General features: G+C 37.1%; 2 protein-coding genes across 10 annotated transcripts; one reads left to right on the top strand and one right to left on the bottom strand.

Moving 5' to 3' along the window:
• The first annotated feature begins 700 nt into the window (after positions 1-700).
• Positions 701-15,344, top strand: malt1 (MALT paracaspase 1). Of its 8 annotated transcripts, none has more exons than XM_079816270.1 (18): positions 707-885; positions 1,034-1,133; positions 1,698-1,916; positions 2,012-2,178; positions 3,404-3,525; positions 3,611-3,758; positions 3,863-4,041; positions 5,519-5,615; positions 5,951-6,025; positions 6,679-6,732; positions 6,812-7,015; positions 10,322-10,499; positions 10,588-10,659; positions 10,756-10,883; positions 11,185-11,334; positions 12,148-12,305; positions 13,011-13,136; positions 13,232-15,338. In XM_079816270.1, the coding sequence occupies exons 3-18, from the start codon at positions 1,762-1,764 to the stop codon at positions 13,682-13,684; spliced, it is 2,466 nt and encodes an 821-aa protein (XP_079672396.1). In that variant the 5' UTR covers positions 707-885; positions 1,034-1,133; positions 1,698-1,761; the 3' UTR covers positions 13,685-15,338. The 8 variants fall into 8 exon arrangements, with proteins under 8 accessions (XP_079672398.1, XP_079672396.1, XP_079672397.1 ...); XM_079816271.1 differs by lacking the exon at positions 1,034-1,133 and adding an exon at positions 6,595-6,618 and having other exon boundaries at positions 6,709-6,732; XM_079816274.1 differs by lacking the exons at positions 1,034-1,133; positions 5,951-6,025 and adding an exon at positions 6,595-6,618 and having other exon boundaries at positions 6,709-6,732; positions 13,232-15,344.
• cplx4b (complexin 4b) lies at positions 15,107-19,023 on the bottom strand. 2 transcript variants are annotated; one of them, XM_079816276.1, is made up of 4 exons: positions 18,856-19,023; positions 18,437-18,524; positions 16,550-16,780; positions 15,212-16,431 (listed from the first exon to the last, which is right to left on the bottom strand). In XM_079816276.1, exons 1-3 carry the CDS (start codon positions 18,918-18,920, stop codon positions 16,562-16,564), a joined length of 372 nt encoding a protein of 123 aa, XP_079672402.1. In that variant the 5' UTR covers positions 18,921-19,023; the 3' UTR covers positions 15,212-16,431; positions 16,550-16,561. The 2 variants fall into 2 exon arrangements, with proteins under 2 accessions (XP_079672401.1, XP_079672402.1); XM_079816275.1 differs by having other exon boundaries at positions 15,107-16,780.
• Between the last annotated feature and the right edge of the window lie 797 nt (positions 19,024-19,820).

Consider the following 19,820-nt stretch of genomic DNA (forward strand, 5'->3'; position numbering starts at 1 on the left):
AAAAAGATGTCAAATTATACGGGACTAGACAGATTGAAAGACAGGTAACTTACAGACAGATAAAAAGATGGACAGTTGCTGGGGTTCTAACTATTCTTTTTGTAATACTCTGATAGGACTTGAATTTTAGTCTGGGACTTTAGCCTTGTCGTTAAAACCTGGGGTTGTTATCTTAATTTTGCTTCTCAAATAAATGTAGCTTGATTTAAGAATTTGTAGATATTTGCAATAGAAAACGAGACAAAAATACTGAGTAAGAAAACTTGCCGTGAAGGCTATGCTATAACTTCATGAGCATTTTTATACACTTTTCTAACATATTTTAGGGGATAGAAACTGAGTTAAACATAAATTTAAAAAAAACTTATTCTTAATCCTGCAGTAAAAAAAAAAAAACAAAGTCATAAAGGAGTCAAAAAGGTTGAGAACTGCTGTGCTCACACTGTGTGTAAGCAAAATGTAAATAATATAGGCCTATAGCCTATATATTAGGCTATGTGTAGCTAATATGGTGGCAGAGTAGGCTACCAAAACTGCTCAATATGTTGAAGATCTGGCCATTATTAAAATCGTTTGAATTGGTCAACTGGTCCTCTCACAGGGCTCAGTCTGTCATTCTTAGTGTACTTTATATTTATGAACAGAGTCTCTCTGTCTCTCTGTCTTTTTGACTATATAAGAACACACTTCCGTTTAAGGACTCTTTGAACTCGGGAGAGACGAGATGAACACCTTCCTCTTTGTTTGACATCAGGAAGTGATGCGTACACACACATACACGTATATTTTGTTGGATTTCCCCGCATCAGTCAGTGCAGCGAAGGATAAATGGGATGCATGTAAATAATGGGATTCATGTCATTGTCAGCATCTGATCTGCCTGCGGTATGTGCGCTCGATGTTTACACTTTCTGATATTAGGCTACTCTTTTTCTGGTGAATTCTGATCTGTTTTATCTCTGTTTGTTTGCATGAACATTTACATTTAGAAATGTATAACAGTTGAGTAATCTGCATTTGAATTTTTGTTCAGGAAGGAATTGCGCTGGCTAACGTTAGGCTAGTTAACACACATTCATCACTCAACATTCGGTTGTTGTGCACTCACTGTAAAAAGTGAAACTATCTTAAAGGTACCTTTCACAATAAATTAAAATGTTAACTTCATGACTGCCTTCATGCAGGTAACGTAGGCTGCTTATCTTCTTCTCGTTCCAAACCCGTGTCGACTAACTTTCTTCTGTGAAACATAAAAAAGATATTAGGCAGAATAAAGTTTCAGTCGACTCTCCATTCATTGCATGTTTCGATACAATGGTGACTTTGGATGTCATTCTCTCTAGCATCTCATTTGTTTGTATTCCACGGACAGAAATAAAGTCTTACAGGTTTGGAACAACATTAAGGTGCGCAAAATATGAAGGTGCATATATATATATAATAGTTTCAGTGTGCAAAAAAAATAATATTTTTCTAAATATTATAATACATTTTAAGGTAAAGTTTATATTTTAGGTGTTGGTCATGTTTTTTAGTTCAATATTTTTTGCACTTTATTTCATGTCATGTGGTGCCAAATTAATTTATTTAAAAAAAGTGCTATATATTATCTTTTTATGTATCTTGATTTTTTCATATGAAGTATATCACATCTCAGGACACTGCCTGAAATGTCTTGTCAATGTCCCATATTGCAGGTGCTTTGCTGAACATTTAAAATCTCAGCCAATCGCAGTCGTCTATGAGCCGTTATCATCAATCATGTCAGATTTGAATGACAACTCTTTGAACATAAATTTCTTGAAAGAATCTGTGTTAAAGAGGCTCTGTGAGTCTCTTGACAAGGCCAACAATAAGGGATGGCGAAAACTGGGGGAGATTGTGACAGTGAAAAGTGGCAGGCGATTCAAAGTGAGGTAAAAGCTCTCTATTTTTCTCTATTCACATTTCCTTTTAATACACTAATAAACTCAGTCTTTTTCTTGTTTTCTCTTTCCGCTCACATGCACAGTCTCGATGATATGGACATGTGTTCTCTGAAGGCTTTGGAGGTGGATGGGAGTCCCTCCCGCACTCTGCTCAAACTCATTGGAGACCAAGGATGTATGTTGGGTGAACTGGTTGAGTTTCTACAGTTCATGGGTCATACGGATGCCCTGCAGTGCCTCAAACCTCCAGGTACAAAGAGAGAGTTTATGTCTCATCAGTACAATGCTGCATCGCATTATCTGATGTTGATTGTTTTGTAATCAGATATTTAATCATAAAAGACGTTAAAGTGAAATTCTAACATGACATTGACAAATGCATGAAGAAGTAACATAGTCCCACACAGAATATATTTATATCACATTTTGTTAACTGATTATCAAGGGAAAATCTGAATTCTGTGAAATGGATTTAAATAAGGAAAATGTGTTAAGGTGTGGTCACTCAGTTTCGGCAAATTTTTGCGGGCATTGTCTATTGTCTAGTGCAGGGGTTTTCAAACTGGGGTCCTCCAGATTGTTCTAAGGGGTCCCCAGAAAATTTCAGAGAATAAAAAGACAAAGCAAAAACTGTTAAAGTCTACTAAACAATCTAACTGTTTCATTTCTAAATGTTTCTCCTTTATTACTGTATACATACTTTCCAGAATTGTATATGCTTGCTTTTCTTTCTTTCAAGTGAGTTTTTCTCACTATAGTGCACTTTCTCTTGCTCACTGGGATTGTAAGGCAGTAAGTATTCTTAAAGCAGTACGTAAGCTGCTTATGTACATTTATTGTGAAAGTTGCTTATAGAAATAATTTTTAATTGAAAAGGACTTCTTCAGGTTTATGCATCCAACATTAAGTATAGCCAATTTAAGTTCAGAAACAATATGTCACTTTTACTATTTATCTAACAGTTTAAATGTTTTTTCATACATAAAAATATATAGATGGATTTTAGGAAGGGGGTCCCTCATGAAAGGTTCATCATATTTGGGGGCCCTTGGCATCATAAAGTTTAAAAAACCTCTGGTCTAGTGTAGCGATGTATGAAGCTCAGACGGAAATCCCTTTTAAACCAATCAGCTTTCTTTTGATCAGTGCACTGAATACGCATGACCAGTTTGAACCTGTTGCAAAATCTGCATATTTTTCGGCTTCACGCAAAATTCCTGATCGCGTGGATTGCTATCGAAATGACTGGATTTTGCCTGCAAAAATTAGCAGAACATCAGTAAATGTGGCTGCACCTTTACACTCTTATTGGTAACTGAAAGCATTATAAAATTTGCCAAAATATTTAATAAACAAACATGCAACTTTGTAAATTACATGCATGACAATTCTGACAGATAGATTTTGTGCAGATAAGTGATTTATTTGCATTCATTAGCCAGTTTCAGATGCTGTTTTCTCAATTGATCTCACAGGAATTCAAATCCTCGTCCAGCCGCAGTCTGTGGCTGTCATTACTGGACACAACCTTCGTCTCAGTTGTTGTGCTGTTGGTTCTTCAAATGTGCAGTTCCAGTGGTTTAAGAGAACGGAAGAGGTGGGTAAACTTAGGATGTTACAATGAGGAACATAATTCATTTTCAGTCATTCACATGAATCATATAACTTACTCAATACTTCAGGTACATAACAGCTCTTCCCCAGACCTGGTGTTCAGCCCAGTTCAGGTCAAAGATGCAGGGTTTTACATATGTAGGGTGAACTGTGGAAACACATATGAGTTCAGTCACTGGGCCCAAGTAGATGTCCTTGATGTTCCACCAAGATATGGTAAATCATTTCTGATCAGTAGAGACAAGAGATAAATTAGTTTCAATTGCCATGATATATTCACTGTGTGTCATTGGTATCCAAATGGATGCTTTTTTGTACAGGATTAGTGTCTTTGGCGTCAGAGGGCAGGCCGAGGGTCCTGATCCATCCTCAGCCTCAAAGGCTGCTGGTGGGTGATCTACTCTATCTGGAGTGTGGCGCTGTTGGCAGACCCCTACCTCAATATCAATGGTACAGAAATGGAGTGCCGATCAAAAAAGCCAACAGGAGAAAGTACACTGTGAGAGGATACATTTACTATTGTACTATATATTGTATTGTACTTTGTGTCTGAAACAGTTTGGATGCAGTAGATCAGAGGGGTCCTATTATGCTTGTCCACTTTTTCAAATTTAGTTAGTGTGTAATGTTCCGGTTTCAGTATAAAAATGATCTTCAAGGTTACAAAGCTCAAAGTCCACTCCAAAGGGAGATATTTTATTTAACAGAATCGTCCCCCTCGTTTGGACTACAACGCAATTTTTCCGGATCTTATGAAGTCACAATGTTACTCATTTAAATAATTCTCACGGAATATGCAAAAAATATTTGAAGGTCTGTTTGACCTTCCAAAGGCCGACGAACTTAGAATGGTTAACTTATTTTAAACACTGTTCCTAAACATTATAACCCCAACGTTTATCTGTGCACTGCACTTTATGGAGAATAGCTTGTTTTCTGTTGCTTTTGTAAGCTTGTGCTTTTGTAAGACGGTTCACTGCTCCTTAACCATGGTAACCATGGTTTTGTGATCAATTTCTGTTTGTATTACCTTAGTTTTCTGACAAATATCACGATTAAATGGTGGATATCTATAATGTGTAATAATGTATAAGAAAATTACAAAAAACATACCACTGTGACGTCTTGTGAAATCCGTGCTCTAAAAAGTCTGTGCATGAAATTATCTGGGCTCGAATTGGTTTGAAATTGATGCCATCCGTAATATTTACACAAGAGAAGAACTTGCAGTTATGGAGGGCGGGGCATTTCCCGAACATGCGCTAAGCGCTGCCAATCACAACACACTGGGCCAGATAACAAATCACACACACTTTCAAATTTCTGAAAGAAGGGGCTTCATCGAAAATGGCGTATTTGAGCCAGACTGAGGAGAGAGGTGTTGTAATATTTTAAAACGTGTGAAAAAGAATGAATTTTTTAAACAATCAAACATGAATACATATTTTAGTGCACCCCAAAATCAAGACTTTGTAAACGGACATAATAGGACCCCTTTATAAAAAGAGCCCACACTGGAGGAATAAATGGTGTAAGATTTACTTTGAAACTAATTTCACTTAGGAATTGCTTGCAAATTTGACAAATAATTACATAGAAACAGCAAGTAATGAATTAAACTTTAAACATTTTAAAGGTTTGGTTCAACCAAAAAAAAAAAAAAAAAATTATCAGTTACTCAACCTCATGTCGTTCCAAACCCATAAGACTTTTGTTAATCTTCGAAACACAAATTAAGATATTTTAAATGAGAACATTTCTGTCCCTCCATTGACAGTCTACGCAACTACCACTTTGTCACTCCAAAAAGTTCATAAAGAGATCATAAAACTAAATGTATAACTAGTCCATTTGAACCGAGCAGACTGAATTTTCTTGTAAAACATGCTCCAGTAATCTTTGTTTTATTTACAACTTTTTTTTAAAATCTTTGTTTCAGTGAAGTGAGAGTGAAAATATGTTTTCCATTAAAATAGGTAAAGAATTTGTTGCCAGAGCACCAGGGAAGATATCGCTGCGAGATCTTCTGCACTAATGAACGAACATGGAGCAATGAAGTTGATGTTGTTATTGGTATGCATCAAGTCTTTTGTTTTATATTTATTTTTATATTTGGTTAGATATTTTCTGATCAAACCAGTTGTCTGAACAGTAGTGAGTTACAAGTGTATCTAACATAAATAACTAGTAATGCCAAAAAATAGTCTGTGCAATGTTAAGTGTATCCTATCCAACTCTAGTGCAGAGATGGTAACCTCTACTGTAATGTGGATTTGTATGGCAGGGTTAGTGGACTGCCTTATTCAGAGTTATCAATAAAGAAGTGTGAGCTGCTCTCTTTTTAAGTTAAAATTCTCTTTTAACTTTATATACTCATTTTGTGGTCCAACCCCTTGTTCTTCCTCAAGAAAATCCTTGCCATTCTGAAATGAAAGAGCCAAGAATATCTCCTCAAATTTCAGGCGCAATGGAGTGCTCTGAAGGTATTATGTAAGATGTAGTGGCACCTCTCTAACACCAAGGGACTTTTGGCATCAATCTGAATGTGGTGCATGTCATACCTAATCATCATACCGATTAATGCATGCTATAACAGCTTTTAATGAACGTTTCAGGTTCAAAACAAGCTCCATCAACAGCAATGCCACAAATAATGTGAATGCATTACATTAAACGCACATTTTTCTATGGGGATCGACAGCATGCCACAGTTGAGCTTGTATTGAACCTGGAAAACACTTTTAAATGTCTTCTGACTATTACTGATTGAGGTGGCGGAGAACACTTTGATAGATATGATGCCTTCGGTAATGCAGCTCTGCATGTCTGTTGAAAAAATTTCCCATTCAAATTGTAATAAATGCAGCATGAGAACATGATCAATTGTGTGTAGTAGCTTTAAGGGTTCACTGTGGCAGGATTGGGTCAAATCTCATTTTTTTTGTCTTTAAAATATATTCTATTTGTGATCTATAATTATCTTTTCATTACTGTAATCATCATCGTGCCTTCTGAGAAGAATCCTCTGAATACCTATGTATTTCTTTTTCAGATGACTTTCTGACTATTGATAAGGGTAAGTTTTTGTGTTCCCATCACATTCAGTCTCAAAGATTTCTTGCTTTTAGTACGTCAGTGAATAATTATGACTTTTTTTTAAAATCAGATTACAGTCTTGAGAAACCTTATGGTGAGTAGACCAAATATATTCTATGAATTCATTTAACTTGAAGAGACATTTCCAAGTGAATATGTGTTTCTCCCTTCAGCTACAGACAAAGTGGCCCTTCTGATCGGTAACCTCACATATCGAAACCACCCACAGCTGAAGGCGCCCATGGTTGATGTGTACGACCTCACTAATCTGCTGCGGCAGCTCAACTTTAAAGTGGTGTCTCTGCTGGATCTGACAGAGTCAGAGATGCGGAACGCCGTGGAGGAATTCTTGTCCCTGCTTCATAAGGGAGTTTATGGTACTGTGGCTTCTGCTATATCGTTTATGCTACCGTAGTCTGCTTTAAACATTGTAATTGCCTCGAAAGATCAAACAAACACAATTTTTGGAAAGTATATAATTGCCATAATAACCATGCCATCCTGCAATGTGTAAGACTACAACTAATTGGATGTTAGTGGTAATTAGAAGACTATTAGTTACTATATTTTCTCACCATTTACTCACCCTCATGTCATTCCACCTGTATAATTTTATTTCTTCTGTGGAGCACAAAAGGAGATCACACTTCTCATTTCCATGTAACAGAAGTGTACAGACTCCAAAAAGTAAAAAAAAGCACCATTAAAGTACTTCTCTTTGAGCTTTCACATAATAAAACTTGCCGTTTCACCTATCAGTTTTTAGATACAAGAGAATTAATGACATTTGACATCTTTGATGCCAAATCTGGTACAACACATTTTAATGTGCCATGTTTAAAAATGTACTAGACCTGTGCTGATATTTGGTGTAATATTGTGAAAATGAACAGTGTATGAATAATTCTAGATACCTTGCATATTAGCTTTTTTATCAAAATTTACATCACTGCGTGTATGTTGCGTAAATATTTAGGCCTATTTTTTACATTGATGAGAAGAAGAAAAAAGGCAGACAAGCTGTGAAAATGCTTAATATTTGTTTAAAGGGGTGGTTGATTATGATTTCACTTTTTTAACTTTAGTCAGTGTGTCATTTTGCTGTTTGAGCATTTATTGCAATAGTACGTAACACAAATGCAATAGCATGCCATAAAAGCAAGATGACAACATAAGTTATAACCGTAATTAAACTAAACTATACCTGTTCTATCTTCATGCAGCAAATATTTTCTGGCTCTTACAACAGTTCCCACACGAGCGATTTATAGATTATCCTGACAGAATATGCTAATCAATGACTTGAAGATAGTTAACTCCACATAAACTACATAAATTCACCAACTAACCATTCAGAAATGTCCTGTAGCATTCTACATGTCACTTCTTTGTGAGTCTCTCTATCAATGTCTGACTCCGGTTTGAACATAAAAGGCTGAACAGTTTCAAACCTTTTCAGTGCGTGTCTATGTGAAGTAATCGGAGCTGCTAGAGCTCTTGAAGCTCCGCCCTCTTCCTAAAAGGGTGCCGGGGCACCAGCTCATTTGCATTTAAAGGGACAAACACAAAAACGGTGCGTTTTTGCTCACCCTCAAAAAGTGACAATTTTAACATGCTATAAAAATGATCTGTCGGGTATTTTGAGCTAAAACTTCACATACACACTCTTGGGGACAGACTTATTTTACATCTTGTAAAAAGGGGCATTATAGGACCCCTTTAAATACTTAAAGTAAAATGAAATGGTAGTTGCGATAGTCCTTTCTTCCGTATTGTGACGTATGCCTGATTGAAATGGCTTCTTGAACAAGAAAAATGTAGGGCGGCACTTTATTTTCAGAAAATTGATTGGATCGCGTTTGGGTTTGCTATTGCTGTGATCTCGTGATTGACAGATTGTTCTAGAGAAACGTCATTAGAAATGAGATGTTGCTGCAAGAAGGAAAGGGGAGTTCTTTTAATTAAAGATAATAAATACTACAATATTCCATAAAAACAAGAATCGTCCATTTTGGGCTTGTTTACACCTGCTCATGCGTTTTCTCTGATCGGATAGCTAATGCCCTCCTAAACGCATTCGAGATGGATTTAAATCCGATCGCTCAAACCACTTCAGGAGGTGGTCTGGGCCGCATTCCAGTCAAAACTGATCAAGTCTAAATGCATCTGGTTGTTGAAACCACATATGTAAATGTTACTCCTCCCAACAATGCCAAAAAATAAACGTGTGAGAGCGTGTTATAGGCTCTATATGACATGTTATTATAGCCAGATATGACAGCGCTACTGCAGCACGCATCAAACGCAGATGAGCAGCTGAGTATCTCTTCATCAAGCCAACGCACAAACTATCGCAAATAAAACCCTAAGTAAGTTGCAGATGCTCAATACACAGTCATCTTCATTAAAAGTAAGGAAATAAAATCTATTGCCGTTTTTGATTTTTAAATTAGCTGATGATCAATAAAATGCAGCTTATATCTGTTGCTTTCGGTGACGTGAACTCCATTAAATCTGCATATAGCAAGGGAATTGAAGATCGGATTTATATCCGTTTTGCGGAGACACATTTATGTGACCTAGTGTAAATGGAATCGTTTTGATAAATTAGATAGATATCCGATCAGTAAAAACACATGACCAGGTGTAAACAAGCCCTTTGATTTCATGGTGACTTTAAAGGAGCACGCCAACTTTTTGGGACTTTAGCTTATTCACTGTGTCCCTCAGAGTTAGATAAGTCCATACATACCATTCTAGAAAATCGCAACTTTTCATTTTCTGTCGGCCTTAGTACACGATGTAACTATACACATCACAACATGTAAATAGGAAAATGTTGGCGTTATTTTGTCACTTATTGAGCAGTAGGCTAGCTGGAACCGTTTATCCAGTCTTTGTGCTAAGCTAGGCTAGCGGTGGGTGCGTCAGACAGAGTTATGGCACAGAGATGAGAATGGTATGTATGGACTTATATAACTCTGGGGGGGTACGGTGAATAAGCTAAAGTCCCAAAAAGTCGGCGTGTTCCCAAACATTTGTTTAGACTAACTAACACATTTTTAATCTTGACTAAAACATGCCAGTCCTGAAAAGATATCTTGATATTGCTTGAAAAAGTTTTTTTTTTTTAATACTTTATACTTTAATTTCATTGTGCATTGTTTTGTTGAATTTAAACATTAATGCTTCTTTTTGTTATTTAAAAAAAGTTATTAAACTTGTTATTAAGAGAACAACACTGAAGTTTATCTTTTCAACTTGTTTTTGTAATTCAATACTGTGAAAATACCGTATACCATGATAAATGTTTCAGCAGCCATTGTGATACGAAAATTTGATACCATCATATGTCTAGTATGTAGGCAAGTTTGAATTAAGGGCTGCCACAAAGGGGTAGATTCTCAGCAAATAACAACTTGCAAAGCTATCATTCAGCACACGAGTCAAACTGGACTACCTTTATGGTAGTTTTGTGTCCTTTTTGGGGCTTGACAGTGCGATTCACCATCAGTTTTCGTCATATGGAAAAAACAGACTAGACAATATTTAAAATACCTTCTTTTGTGTTCGACAGTAGAGAGAAAGTCATGTGGCTTTGGAACGACATGAGGGTGAGTAAATGGTGACAGGATTTTCTTTTTTGGGCAAACTGACTCTTTGGTGAATGCTCCTCCCTGTAGGTTTGTTGTATTATGCTGGACATGGTTATGAGAACTTTGGGAACAGCTTCATGGTGCCTGTGGATGCCCCAAATCCATACCGCTCAGGCAACTGTCTCTGTGTTCAGAGCATTCTGAAACTGATGCAGGAGAAGGAGACTGGACTCAATGTGTTCCTCCTGGATATGTGCAGGAAAAGGTAGGGATTTTGTGATAATACACCATATTCACATTGGTAAATCATACATTGGTTGTCATCATTCTAACACTTTTACATTTTGTTTCAGAAATGTACATGACGAAGCCATGCCAAATGTCATGCTCAAAGTTACAGCCAATATTGTGTTTGGATATGCCACGTGAGTTTTTCCATCTTTCTTTTTCATCCAGAAATAACATGCTGAAGTATGTTCTCTATCTGACATGTTACGCCGTGATATATTATTTTTGTGAAGTTGCCAAGATGCTGAGGCTTTTGAATTGAGTTCAAGTGGATTCACCAATGGAGTCTTTATCAAATTCCTGAAGGAGCGCCTCCTAGAGGACGAGAAGATAACTGTTCTGCTGGACAGTGTGGCTGAAGGTGAGGGAACCACAAGCCTGTTGAAGTTAAATGAAGCATTACAGCTTTTATTAGTTAAATGCAGGTCCATTAAGCTCAAACAAATGATTAACTGATTTGAAAATAGTACTGCTATTTTCAGTACTTGCTTATTTTGCACTATGACTACTACTTCTACTTAACATATGTTGTTATTTTAAAGATTAATTTGGAATTTCAAATAAATCAAATATAATTGAAATATGTCAGTTAAAAATGTATATTTCATCTACCTGTGCTTGGTGTGTCTTCATTATCAAACAACTGTACTGATTATTTGTAGATATGGGTCAGTTTGACCCCACAAAGGGAAAGCAGGCTCTAGAGATCCGCAGCAGCCTGTCAGAGAGACGATCCCTCACCGATCCCATCCGCTCCGGGGACTACTCCGATCCAGCCGAGGCACACAACATGCTCTGGTCTAAAGCACATGGTATTTTCAGCTACTTCAAAATAGTGTGCAACTCATATAAGTAACAGTATTAAAAAATCTAATTTTTGTCAAGATGTAAGCAGTGGTTAAACAGAATATTAATAATTACAAAAAAATGCATATTTAAATTGTTTTATTTTAGTTGCAAGTAATGTGAAAGATGATTAAAAAAATGTATCAAAATCAATTATTACAATGTATCAACCAAAAAACGCTATCCAAAAATGTAATGTATTTTTTTATCATTTATTAAATTAAGTAACCGTTAAGTTGGTTTATTTCAATCAACCATATTTTTTTTCTCTAACAAATGTTCAGTGCATTTTTATTTTGCTACAAATTATTATTTTGATATAAATTATTATTTTATCAACAGTATGTTTTAATTGAAATCTGAAAAATGTTCACCTCTTTTTCATTATTGACAATACCCATATCATTTACTTCTCAAGTAACTCCAAGCCCTCAACTTGTTCCAAACCTGTATGCATTTCTTTCTTTTTAAGATATTTTGAAGAATATGGTTAACCGAACAGTTGATGGGCCCCATTGATTTCCATAGTATGGAAAAAAAATACCAAGTCAATGGGGTCTATCAACTGTTTGGTTACCCATATTCTTCAAAATATATTTTTTGTGTCCAGCAGAAGAACAAAATTAATACAGGTTTGGAACAACTTGAGGGTGAGTAAATGATGACAGAATTTTAATTTTTTTGGTGAACTATCCCTTTAAAACAGATGATAGTTCAAGATAAGTGAAATAGTACTGGAAATTAATGTACTAATGTAACATTTTCATATTTTAACCCAGAACTGCCGGAGAGTAAAACTCTTGACTTTGACTGTGGAGTTCAGATAAAAATGGACTTCGCTGCTGAGTTCTCCAATGTGCTGGTCATCTACACCAGCATTGTGAAAAAGCCAGAGGAGATGCTGTCATGCCAGGCGCACATAACTAACCTTCCTCTGGTTAGTGGTCTTTTTTCATTTCGAAGATGAATCTGCAAGATCTCGTTATTTATTCATATACACTACCGTTCAAAGGTTTGGGGTCAGTATAAGAAAATAAACACTTTTTAAAGTATACTTTTATTCATCAAGGAAGCATTAAATTAATAAAAAATGAGAGTAATCACATTTATAATGATGCAAAAACTTCTATTTCAAATAAGTTCTTGAAAAAATGTATCATGGTTTCCACAAAAATACTAAGCAGCATATCAGTTTTTAACATTGATAATAATAAGAAATGTTTCATGAGCAGCAAATCGGCATTTTAGAATGATTTCTAAAGGATCATGTGACACTGAAGACTGGAGTAATGATGCTAAAATTTCAGCTTTGCCATCAGAGGAATACATTACGTTTTAAAATATATAAAAATAGATTTTACAGTATTGTTTTTACAGTATTTTGATTAAAGAAATGCAGCTTTGGTGAGCATAAGAAACGGTTTTCAAAAACATAAAAAATCATACAGACCCCAACATTTTGAATGGTAGTGTACATCAAGAGAAATAAATGAAATACTAATCTGGCTAATTATTTAGCTATACAGTATAACTAATCTTTTTTTTTAAGTATCTTAATTGGATTAATAGCATTCTTGAAATGAAATGTGTTTCTCAACATGTGTTTGCAATAAACATGAATGCTTTGAATCTGACTTTGAAGGACTTGGATGTAGACCCTAAGCTAATGAATAAGGAAACTCTGGAGGAAACGGGAAGTTTCTTACTTTCAGGCAGTCTTCCTCAGCACTGCCTCTACACCAGACTCAGCTCAGTGCAGAAACTCAAGGTACATCTCAACTTCATCAACACATAATCTAGAAATACTTATTCAAAACTACATTGATCCCTTTTTTTTCTTCTCACTTTCTTCCGGTTTTATAGGAGGAACTAGCTTTCACTGTCTGCCTACAAGTCCAGTTTAACTCCCTAGATGACCTGGTCCAGTGGAACATGGACGTTAATATCGGCAAGCCCCTCACCGCCAAACTGGATCTCAACCGCCCCACTAGGAAGAACAGCTGCCAGCTGACGTGTCACATTCCGCACAGCCCCTCGACCAGCCCCAGCCACAGCCCCGGATCTGACCGCCGCTTCCACAGCCCCTGCTTCCACCAGCAGAACGCCAGCCCCTACCTCAACGTCTGCGAGCCTCTCCACGGAGCTGTAGGGGGTTGTGAGGATTTTCGATTGCACAGGGACCATACATATCAATACGAGGACATGCCATGCTTACCCTTCCTAAACCCACCGAGCATTCCCATTGAGACCACTGATGACATTGATGACATGCAGAATGATTTCATGAATAGTTTGCAAATCTATAACCATCATTGAGTGAGTTGAGTGCAGTTCTTTTCTCAGATGAACACAAATGAAGAGTTTTAGAACAAGTTCATATAATGCAAGTGGATGGGACCCTCAAAGTTGATGCTTCAAAAACCACAGAAAACAAACACGATGGTAACCCATATGACCCCAGTTGATGAATCAATGACATCTGAAGTGTAACTATAGGTGTGTGAATATATAGCACACAGCGTGATGTAAGGGTGTTCCGTGTGGTTTTTGAAGTGTCAGCTTGGAAGGTCCCATACACTTACATTATATGGACTTGCAAATAATTTATCTTAATTTGTGTTCATCTGAAGAAAGAAATTCATACATCTGGGACGGCATGAGAGTGTGTAAGCTGGGCTCAGACTACAGGGAATTCAGGCTGATTTATGCCCGATTTACCCCTCCCAACATTCTGAGAAAAAAAACGTGTCCACGGCATCGGTCAGTTCCAATGTTCGGCCCAGATTATCTGGTAATGTGAAGCGTTTACAGATCAAATCTTAACACAATCTGCTCTCGGACACTGGGGCCGTCCCGACAATATCAAACATGCATTTAGGATTTAAAAATAAATATATCTCCTGCGTCATCATCACACGCATGCGTCGTGGTGCTCACGTGAACAGCATCGGCTGCCATAGAACTCGAAAGCGATGCACTGTTTACAACGGAAACTGCGTAGGAGACTGACACAGGCTAGAATGAAATTGAATAAATTCGTTATTTTTGTTTTTGCACACAAAGTATTCACGTTATAAAATTAAGGTTGAATTTTTGGGTGAACTATCCCTTTAAATCGGGATGATTACGACTAGGATTACGTCAGTACTTCTACACTAGCGTCTCCTTGTAGACTTGCCTCTCATTGGTGCCAATTGACCGTGAAAGCAGCTGTACGGGTCCTATGGAGATGAATGAACGGCTGGTCAAATGTGGCAACAGCACGACTGCCTTTATAATGTCTCCTCATATAATGTCTACAGCAAGTTGCCGCGACACAGTATCAAAATCGATTTTGTTAACATCCGCTTCCCCGTGATGTGCTAAATCTGGCATGATAATCGTAAGAATATCTCATAGTGTGTGATGCGGCACAATTTTCAAATCTTGTGTGCAGGTTTGAGATTTAAAAGAAGAAAATCTGTGAAGATTCCCGTTATGTGCGTGATGATGCAAACTGATTTCACAATCGGTTAAGATTTAAAAACTCCTGTAGTCTGAGCCCGGCTTAAATGATGATTTTTCATTGTGGGTTTAGTATGTTAAGGGTGAAGGGTGTCTTTTAAGTTAGTTAAAATACTGTCTGCTATCCCAGCTTAATGTCCAGACTATAAATAATCATTTCATAAATTGTCTGCATTATTTTTTGCATTTGGTGGTGGTAGTGATGTAAAAACGATATCCCAGGTGGTCATGTCTAATTTCCAACAGTTTTTTGTCTTCACCTTTATGTTATTAACTTGTTACGGCACCTTCAAAATGTTTTATCGCAAAGAAAATGTAACATACTTTAAGTATTAAGTCATGTTAAATTATCATTTATGTTAAGAAAATCTCATCTCATTACATTTAAACATGTCTTTTTCATGTGTATTTTAAACAGATTTTTAGAAAAATAACCTTTATTTTTAAATAAAAAGTGCATGAATCAAACATCATCATCCTCTTTTAGCATACTGGTCATAAGTCATAACATTGACTTTGCAATTTAAGATTATTCGGTGATCACAGTCACAATCACAGTTTGGTTAAAAAAAGAAAATCAAGAAACAAAAGGGAAAAAAAGAGTATGATTAAAAAGAAAATAATGAAAGAACTATTAATTTCTGAAAAAGGACACTGATCTCTTAAAGAGTGATCAACATCAGGTTATTGAAACTATGCATAAGTACACTATATTGCCAAAAGTATTGGGACACCCCTCCAAATCACTGAATTCCAGGTGTTCCAATCACTTCCATGGCCACAGGAGCATAAAATCAAGCACCTAGGCATGCAGACTGCTTCTACAAACATTTGTGAAAGAATGAGTCACTCTCAGGAGCTCAGTGAATTCAAGCATGGTACCATGATAGGTTGCCATCTGTGCAATAAGTCCATTCGTGAAATTTCCTCACTAGTAAATATTCCACGGTCAACTATTAGTGGTATTATAACAAAGTGGAAGCAATTGGAAACAACAGCAACTCAGCCACGAAGCGGTAGGCCAACTTGTAAAATCACAAAGTGGGGTCAGCGCATGCTGAGGCACAGTGCGCAGAAGTCGCCAACTTTCTGCAGAGTCAATAGCTACAAACCTCCAAACTTTGTGTGACCAACAGATTAGTTCAAGAACAGTGCGTAGAGAGCTTCATGGAATGGGTTTCCATGGCCGAGGTCCATTTTGGACAATTTCATGCTCCCAACTTTGTGGGAACAGTTTGGCCCCTTCCTGTTTCAACATGACTGCGCACCAGAGCACAAAGCAAGGCCCATAAAGACATGGATGAGCGAGTTTGGTGTGGAGGAACTTGACTGGCCTGCACAGAGTCCTGACATCAACCCGATAGAACACCTTGGGGATGAATTAGAGACTGAGACTGTGAGCCAGGCCTTCTCGTTCAACATCAGTGCCTGACCTCACAAATGCGCTTCTAGAAGAATGGTCAAAAATTCCCATAAACACACTCCTAAACCTTGTGGAAAGCCTTTCCAGAAGAGTTGAAGCTGTTATAGCTGCACAGGGTGGGCCAACTCCATAAACCCTACGAATTAAGAATGGGATGTCATTAAAATTCATGTGCATGTAAACGCAGGCGTCCCAAAACCTTTGGCAATATAGAGTAAATGAGTGTCAAGATTAGACAACTAGACAACTTTAACCTCTTCTAGACATTACATAACAGTGCACTTCTCCTCAGCCTTGGATTTCATCTCCACAAATGTGGCCTGAGCCTTTTCTTTGATCTGCTCCATATCCATGTTCTGCATTTGGCCCATGATGGATTCCTTTTCCTCCTCCTGTGGAACCTCTCCATCCACCATCTTGACCAGTTCATCTGGCACGTCAATGTCATCTCCGGCCTGCTGAATCATAATCTCATCCTGTTCGCTCTGGGAAAAACAATCAGGATGTCAATCAAACCTAATAAAGAAATTCTAATATCAGTTCTTTGCTTATATATGTAACATTTGTGTACTTAGAAAGCATAGTTTGCAGACATGCTTTGAAGGAAGCCTCAAGCATGACTTTTATAAATAAAACCGATCTTTACAAATACCTTTATTTAGCATGCTGTTATATCAAGCTTTTTAGCTACTTCAGTAAATGATAGCATTGTCTCTAAAAATAATGATGGTCATAAAATCAGAGTTATATTAAAAAAGTCCTGGCTAATCCAAGCATTATAATGGCAGTGAATGGTTGCATAACTGCTCCACAAGGCCCCGGGGGGTTAATAAAGGTCTTCTGAAGCAAAGCAATGCATTTGTGTAAGAAAAATATCCATATTTAAACTTTATAAAGTAAATTATCTAGCTTCAATTCAACTTACGGAAAAAGTGTGACGACATTGCACACCAGTTACGTTTTTTTCCGATCTGGCGGAAGCTAGATAGGCCTTTATTAACCCCTCGGAACCGTGTGGCGCAGTTATATGATGAATAGATGCACTTTTATGGACTTTTCATTTTTGGGTGAACCCTTTAAGTCCGTCTCCCTCGGTCCGGAGGGGAGCACAGGGATGTCCATGGGGAACCCAACCCAACCAAACCCACCCCCCGGTGCCAGGCCTGGTTTTGTGTATTTTTCGTGGCATTCACGCTGAAAAGTAACCAATGCTGCCTCTCAGTGGGCGTAACCATAGCAACTCAGGCCGACGGTGACATCACGTGCAATTAGTTTTATACTCTATATTTTACTTTACCCCTGTTTTTTTCCTTTTCTTTGAAGAACCAGGATTCCCACCGTCTTGAAAAACATGGATATATGAGGTAGCCCGATTATAAAAGCCTAATCATAAAAGACTTTTGTAGATTTATACACCTAAAAGGCCATGTAAATTAATAAAATCTTATACCTCCAATGATTCACATCATACAAATGTATATGAAATTGCTACCCCGTACAAGTTTCCCAGTGCGACCGGGTTGGAAATTGCTACAGAATCACACTATACAGCAGTGCTTTTAGAGCTCAGTTCAGAGAATCACTGCGGGTGGTTAAGCCCTAAACATCCAGAGTGACTATTTTAGTCTTACTATTTTATAACCTAATCTCCAGCCACAATCTGCAATGGAAGCTTTCACACACGTGATAGTTTAACCATCTTTTCAAACCGAAGCTATTAATGTGCTGCTTACAGTCAGTCAGGGACAGGAATAACTCAATTAAGGCAAGACACCTCAGGTGAATAGGATAAAAGATCACCATACGTCCTCAGTTGATTTATTACATTAAGAATGGCACATCTTTTTATATTACAACTTTCTTAAATGATATGTTTAAATATGCAAATGTGGCATCATCTAAATTCATTTGCATACATTTCCAGAACAGAAATCTGAACATTGTATAAAGCCAGATTCGAAATTCTTGTTTCATTTTGCTGACATATTAGAGTCGAAGGTTTAAGGAGATTTTGGATATCACTCCATAAATCAGATTGAGAGGGAAAAAAATTTTCACCATGTTTTTAGGAATACAATTTTGTATATATTGAATATGAATAAACTATAATTTATTTATCTGCATCTGCATGGGACTCTTACCTTTGGAAGTCGATATTTGTCTCTTAAACAAGTCCTCAAACACGCCCTTTCCGCTTTTTTTGTAGAATATTCTGCATCTCTCTCCATCCTTTATTGATGGGAAAACACAGAGAACGGGAATATATAAAACGAACAGCAAAGACACCAGTTGAATTCAAGAAATGTAATAACAGGTACCTCATATTTAACATGTATTTACCATAGGGGAAATTGGGGGTATAGTTTCTTTCACAGCTCAACCAATGTAATGATCATTATCTTTTTTGTCGGTTTGGAAGGGTAGTTATATTTGCTGCTATATTTCCATTCATTCCTTGTGAGAATAATACTTGATGAGTTTATAAATCTGTCACAAATGCAGTGAGAGTTTATTTTCTGACCCAATGTTTGTTTGTTTTTTTAAAGAGATTCAAACTTACTTTTCTTCCACCATCTGCTTCTGATATTCTTCATATTCCTCTCTGGACATTCCATCATGAGACATTTTGCTATAGTTGTTCCTGCCTCTTCAACTGGCTGATCACAATGAATGTGAACTGATGATATTTGCAAAAGAATGATGCACTTCTCCTTTCCTTTTTTTCTGTATCAAGCTTAATCTAGCTTCAGGATTGGTCTATCAGAGTAAATCCAATGAGAGGCTTTTCTGAACAGCCCTGCAGACGAGTTGCATCACCAAGTACATCCTGATTCCTGACAATGACCCAGGCCAAAAAAAGAGTAACAATATTCTGCCAAATTCCATCACCTCGTCTGAGTCCTCTATTTCCATCGTCAGACTATATATTTATTAATCATTTGCTCAACATTTGCAACTTTTTCAAGGCCTTGTGGTGTAATATAAAAACGTTCACAAAAGTTGTGCCAGACAGTTTCAGGAATGTGAGTGTGTGTATTTATTTATGATGAATGCTAATAATAATTACAGTTGCATGCATCTATATAATTATATATGAAGAAGTGTGATTCGTCACTCCAGAGAACAAGTCTCCACTGCTCTAGAGTACAGTGGCGGCGTGCTTTACACCACTGCACCCTAAGCTTCGCATTGCACTTGGTGATGTAAGGCTTGGATGCAGCTGCTCGGCCATGGAAACCCACTCCATGAAGCTCTCTACGCACTGCTCTTGTTTGTAGAAGCAGTCTGCATGCCTAGGTGCTTGATTTTATACACCTTTAGCCATGGAAGTGATTAGAACACCTGCATTCAATGATTTGGAGGGGTGTCCCAATACTTTTGGCAATATAGTGTATGCCTAAAACTTAAGCACAAGCACTACATTATTTTAAATACATATGGATTTTATATATTTATATACATGTATTGTTCCAACCCAGATCGATTAAAAATATAAATAAAAAATACTAAATATATGAAATTATG

The sequence above is a fragment of the Gobio gobio genome, assembly GCF_949357685.1.
Source record: "Gobio gobio genome assembly, chromosome: 4".
NCBI lineage: Eukaryota > Metazoa > Chordata > Actinopteri > Cypriniformes > Gobionidae > Gobio > Gobio gobio.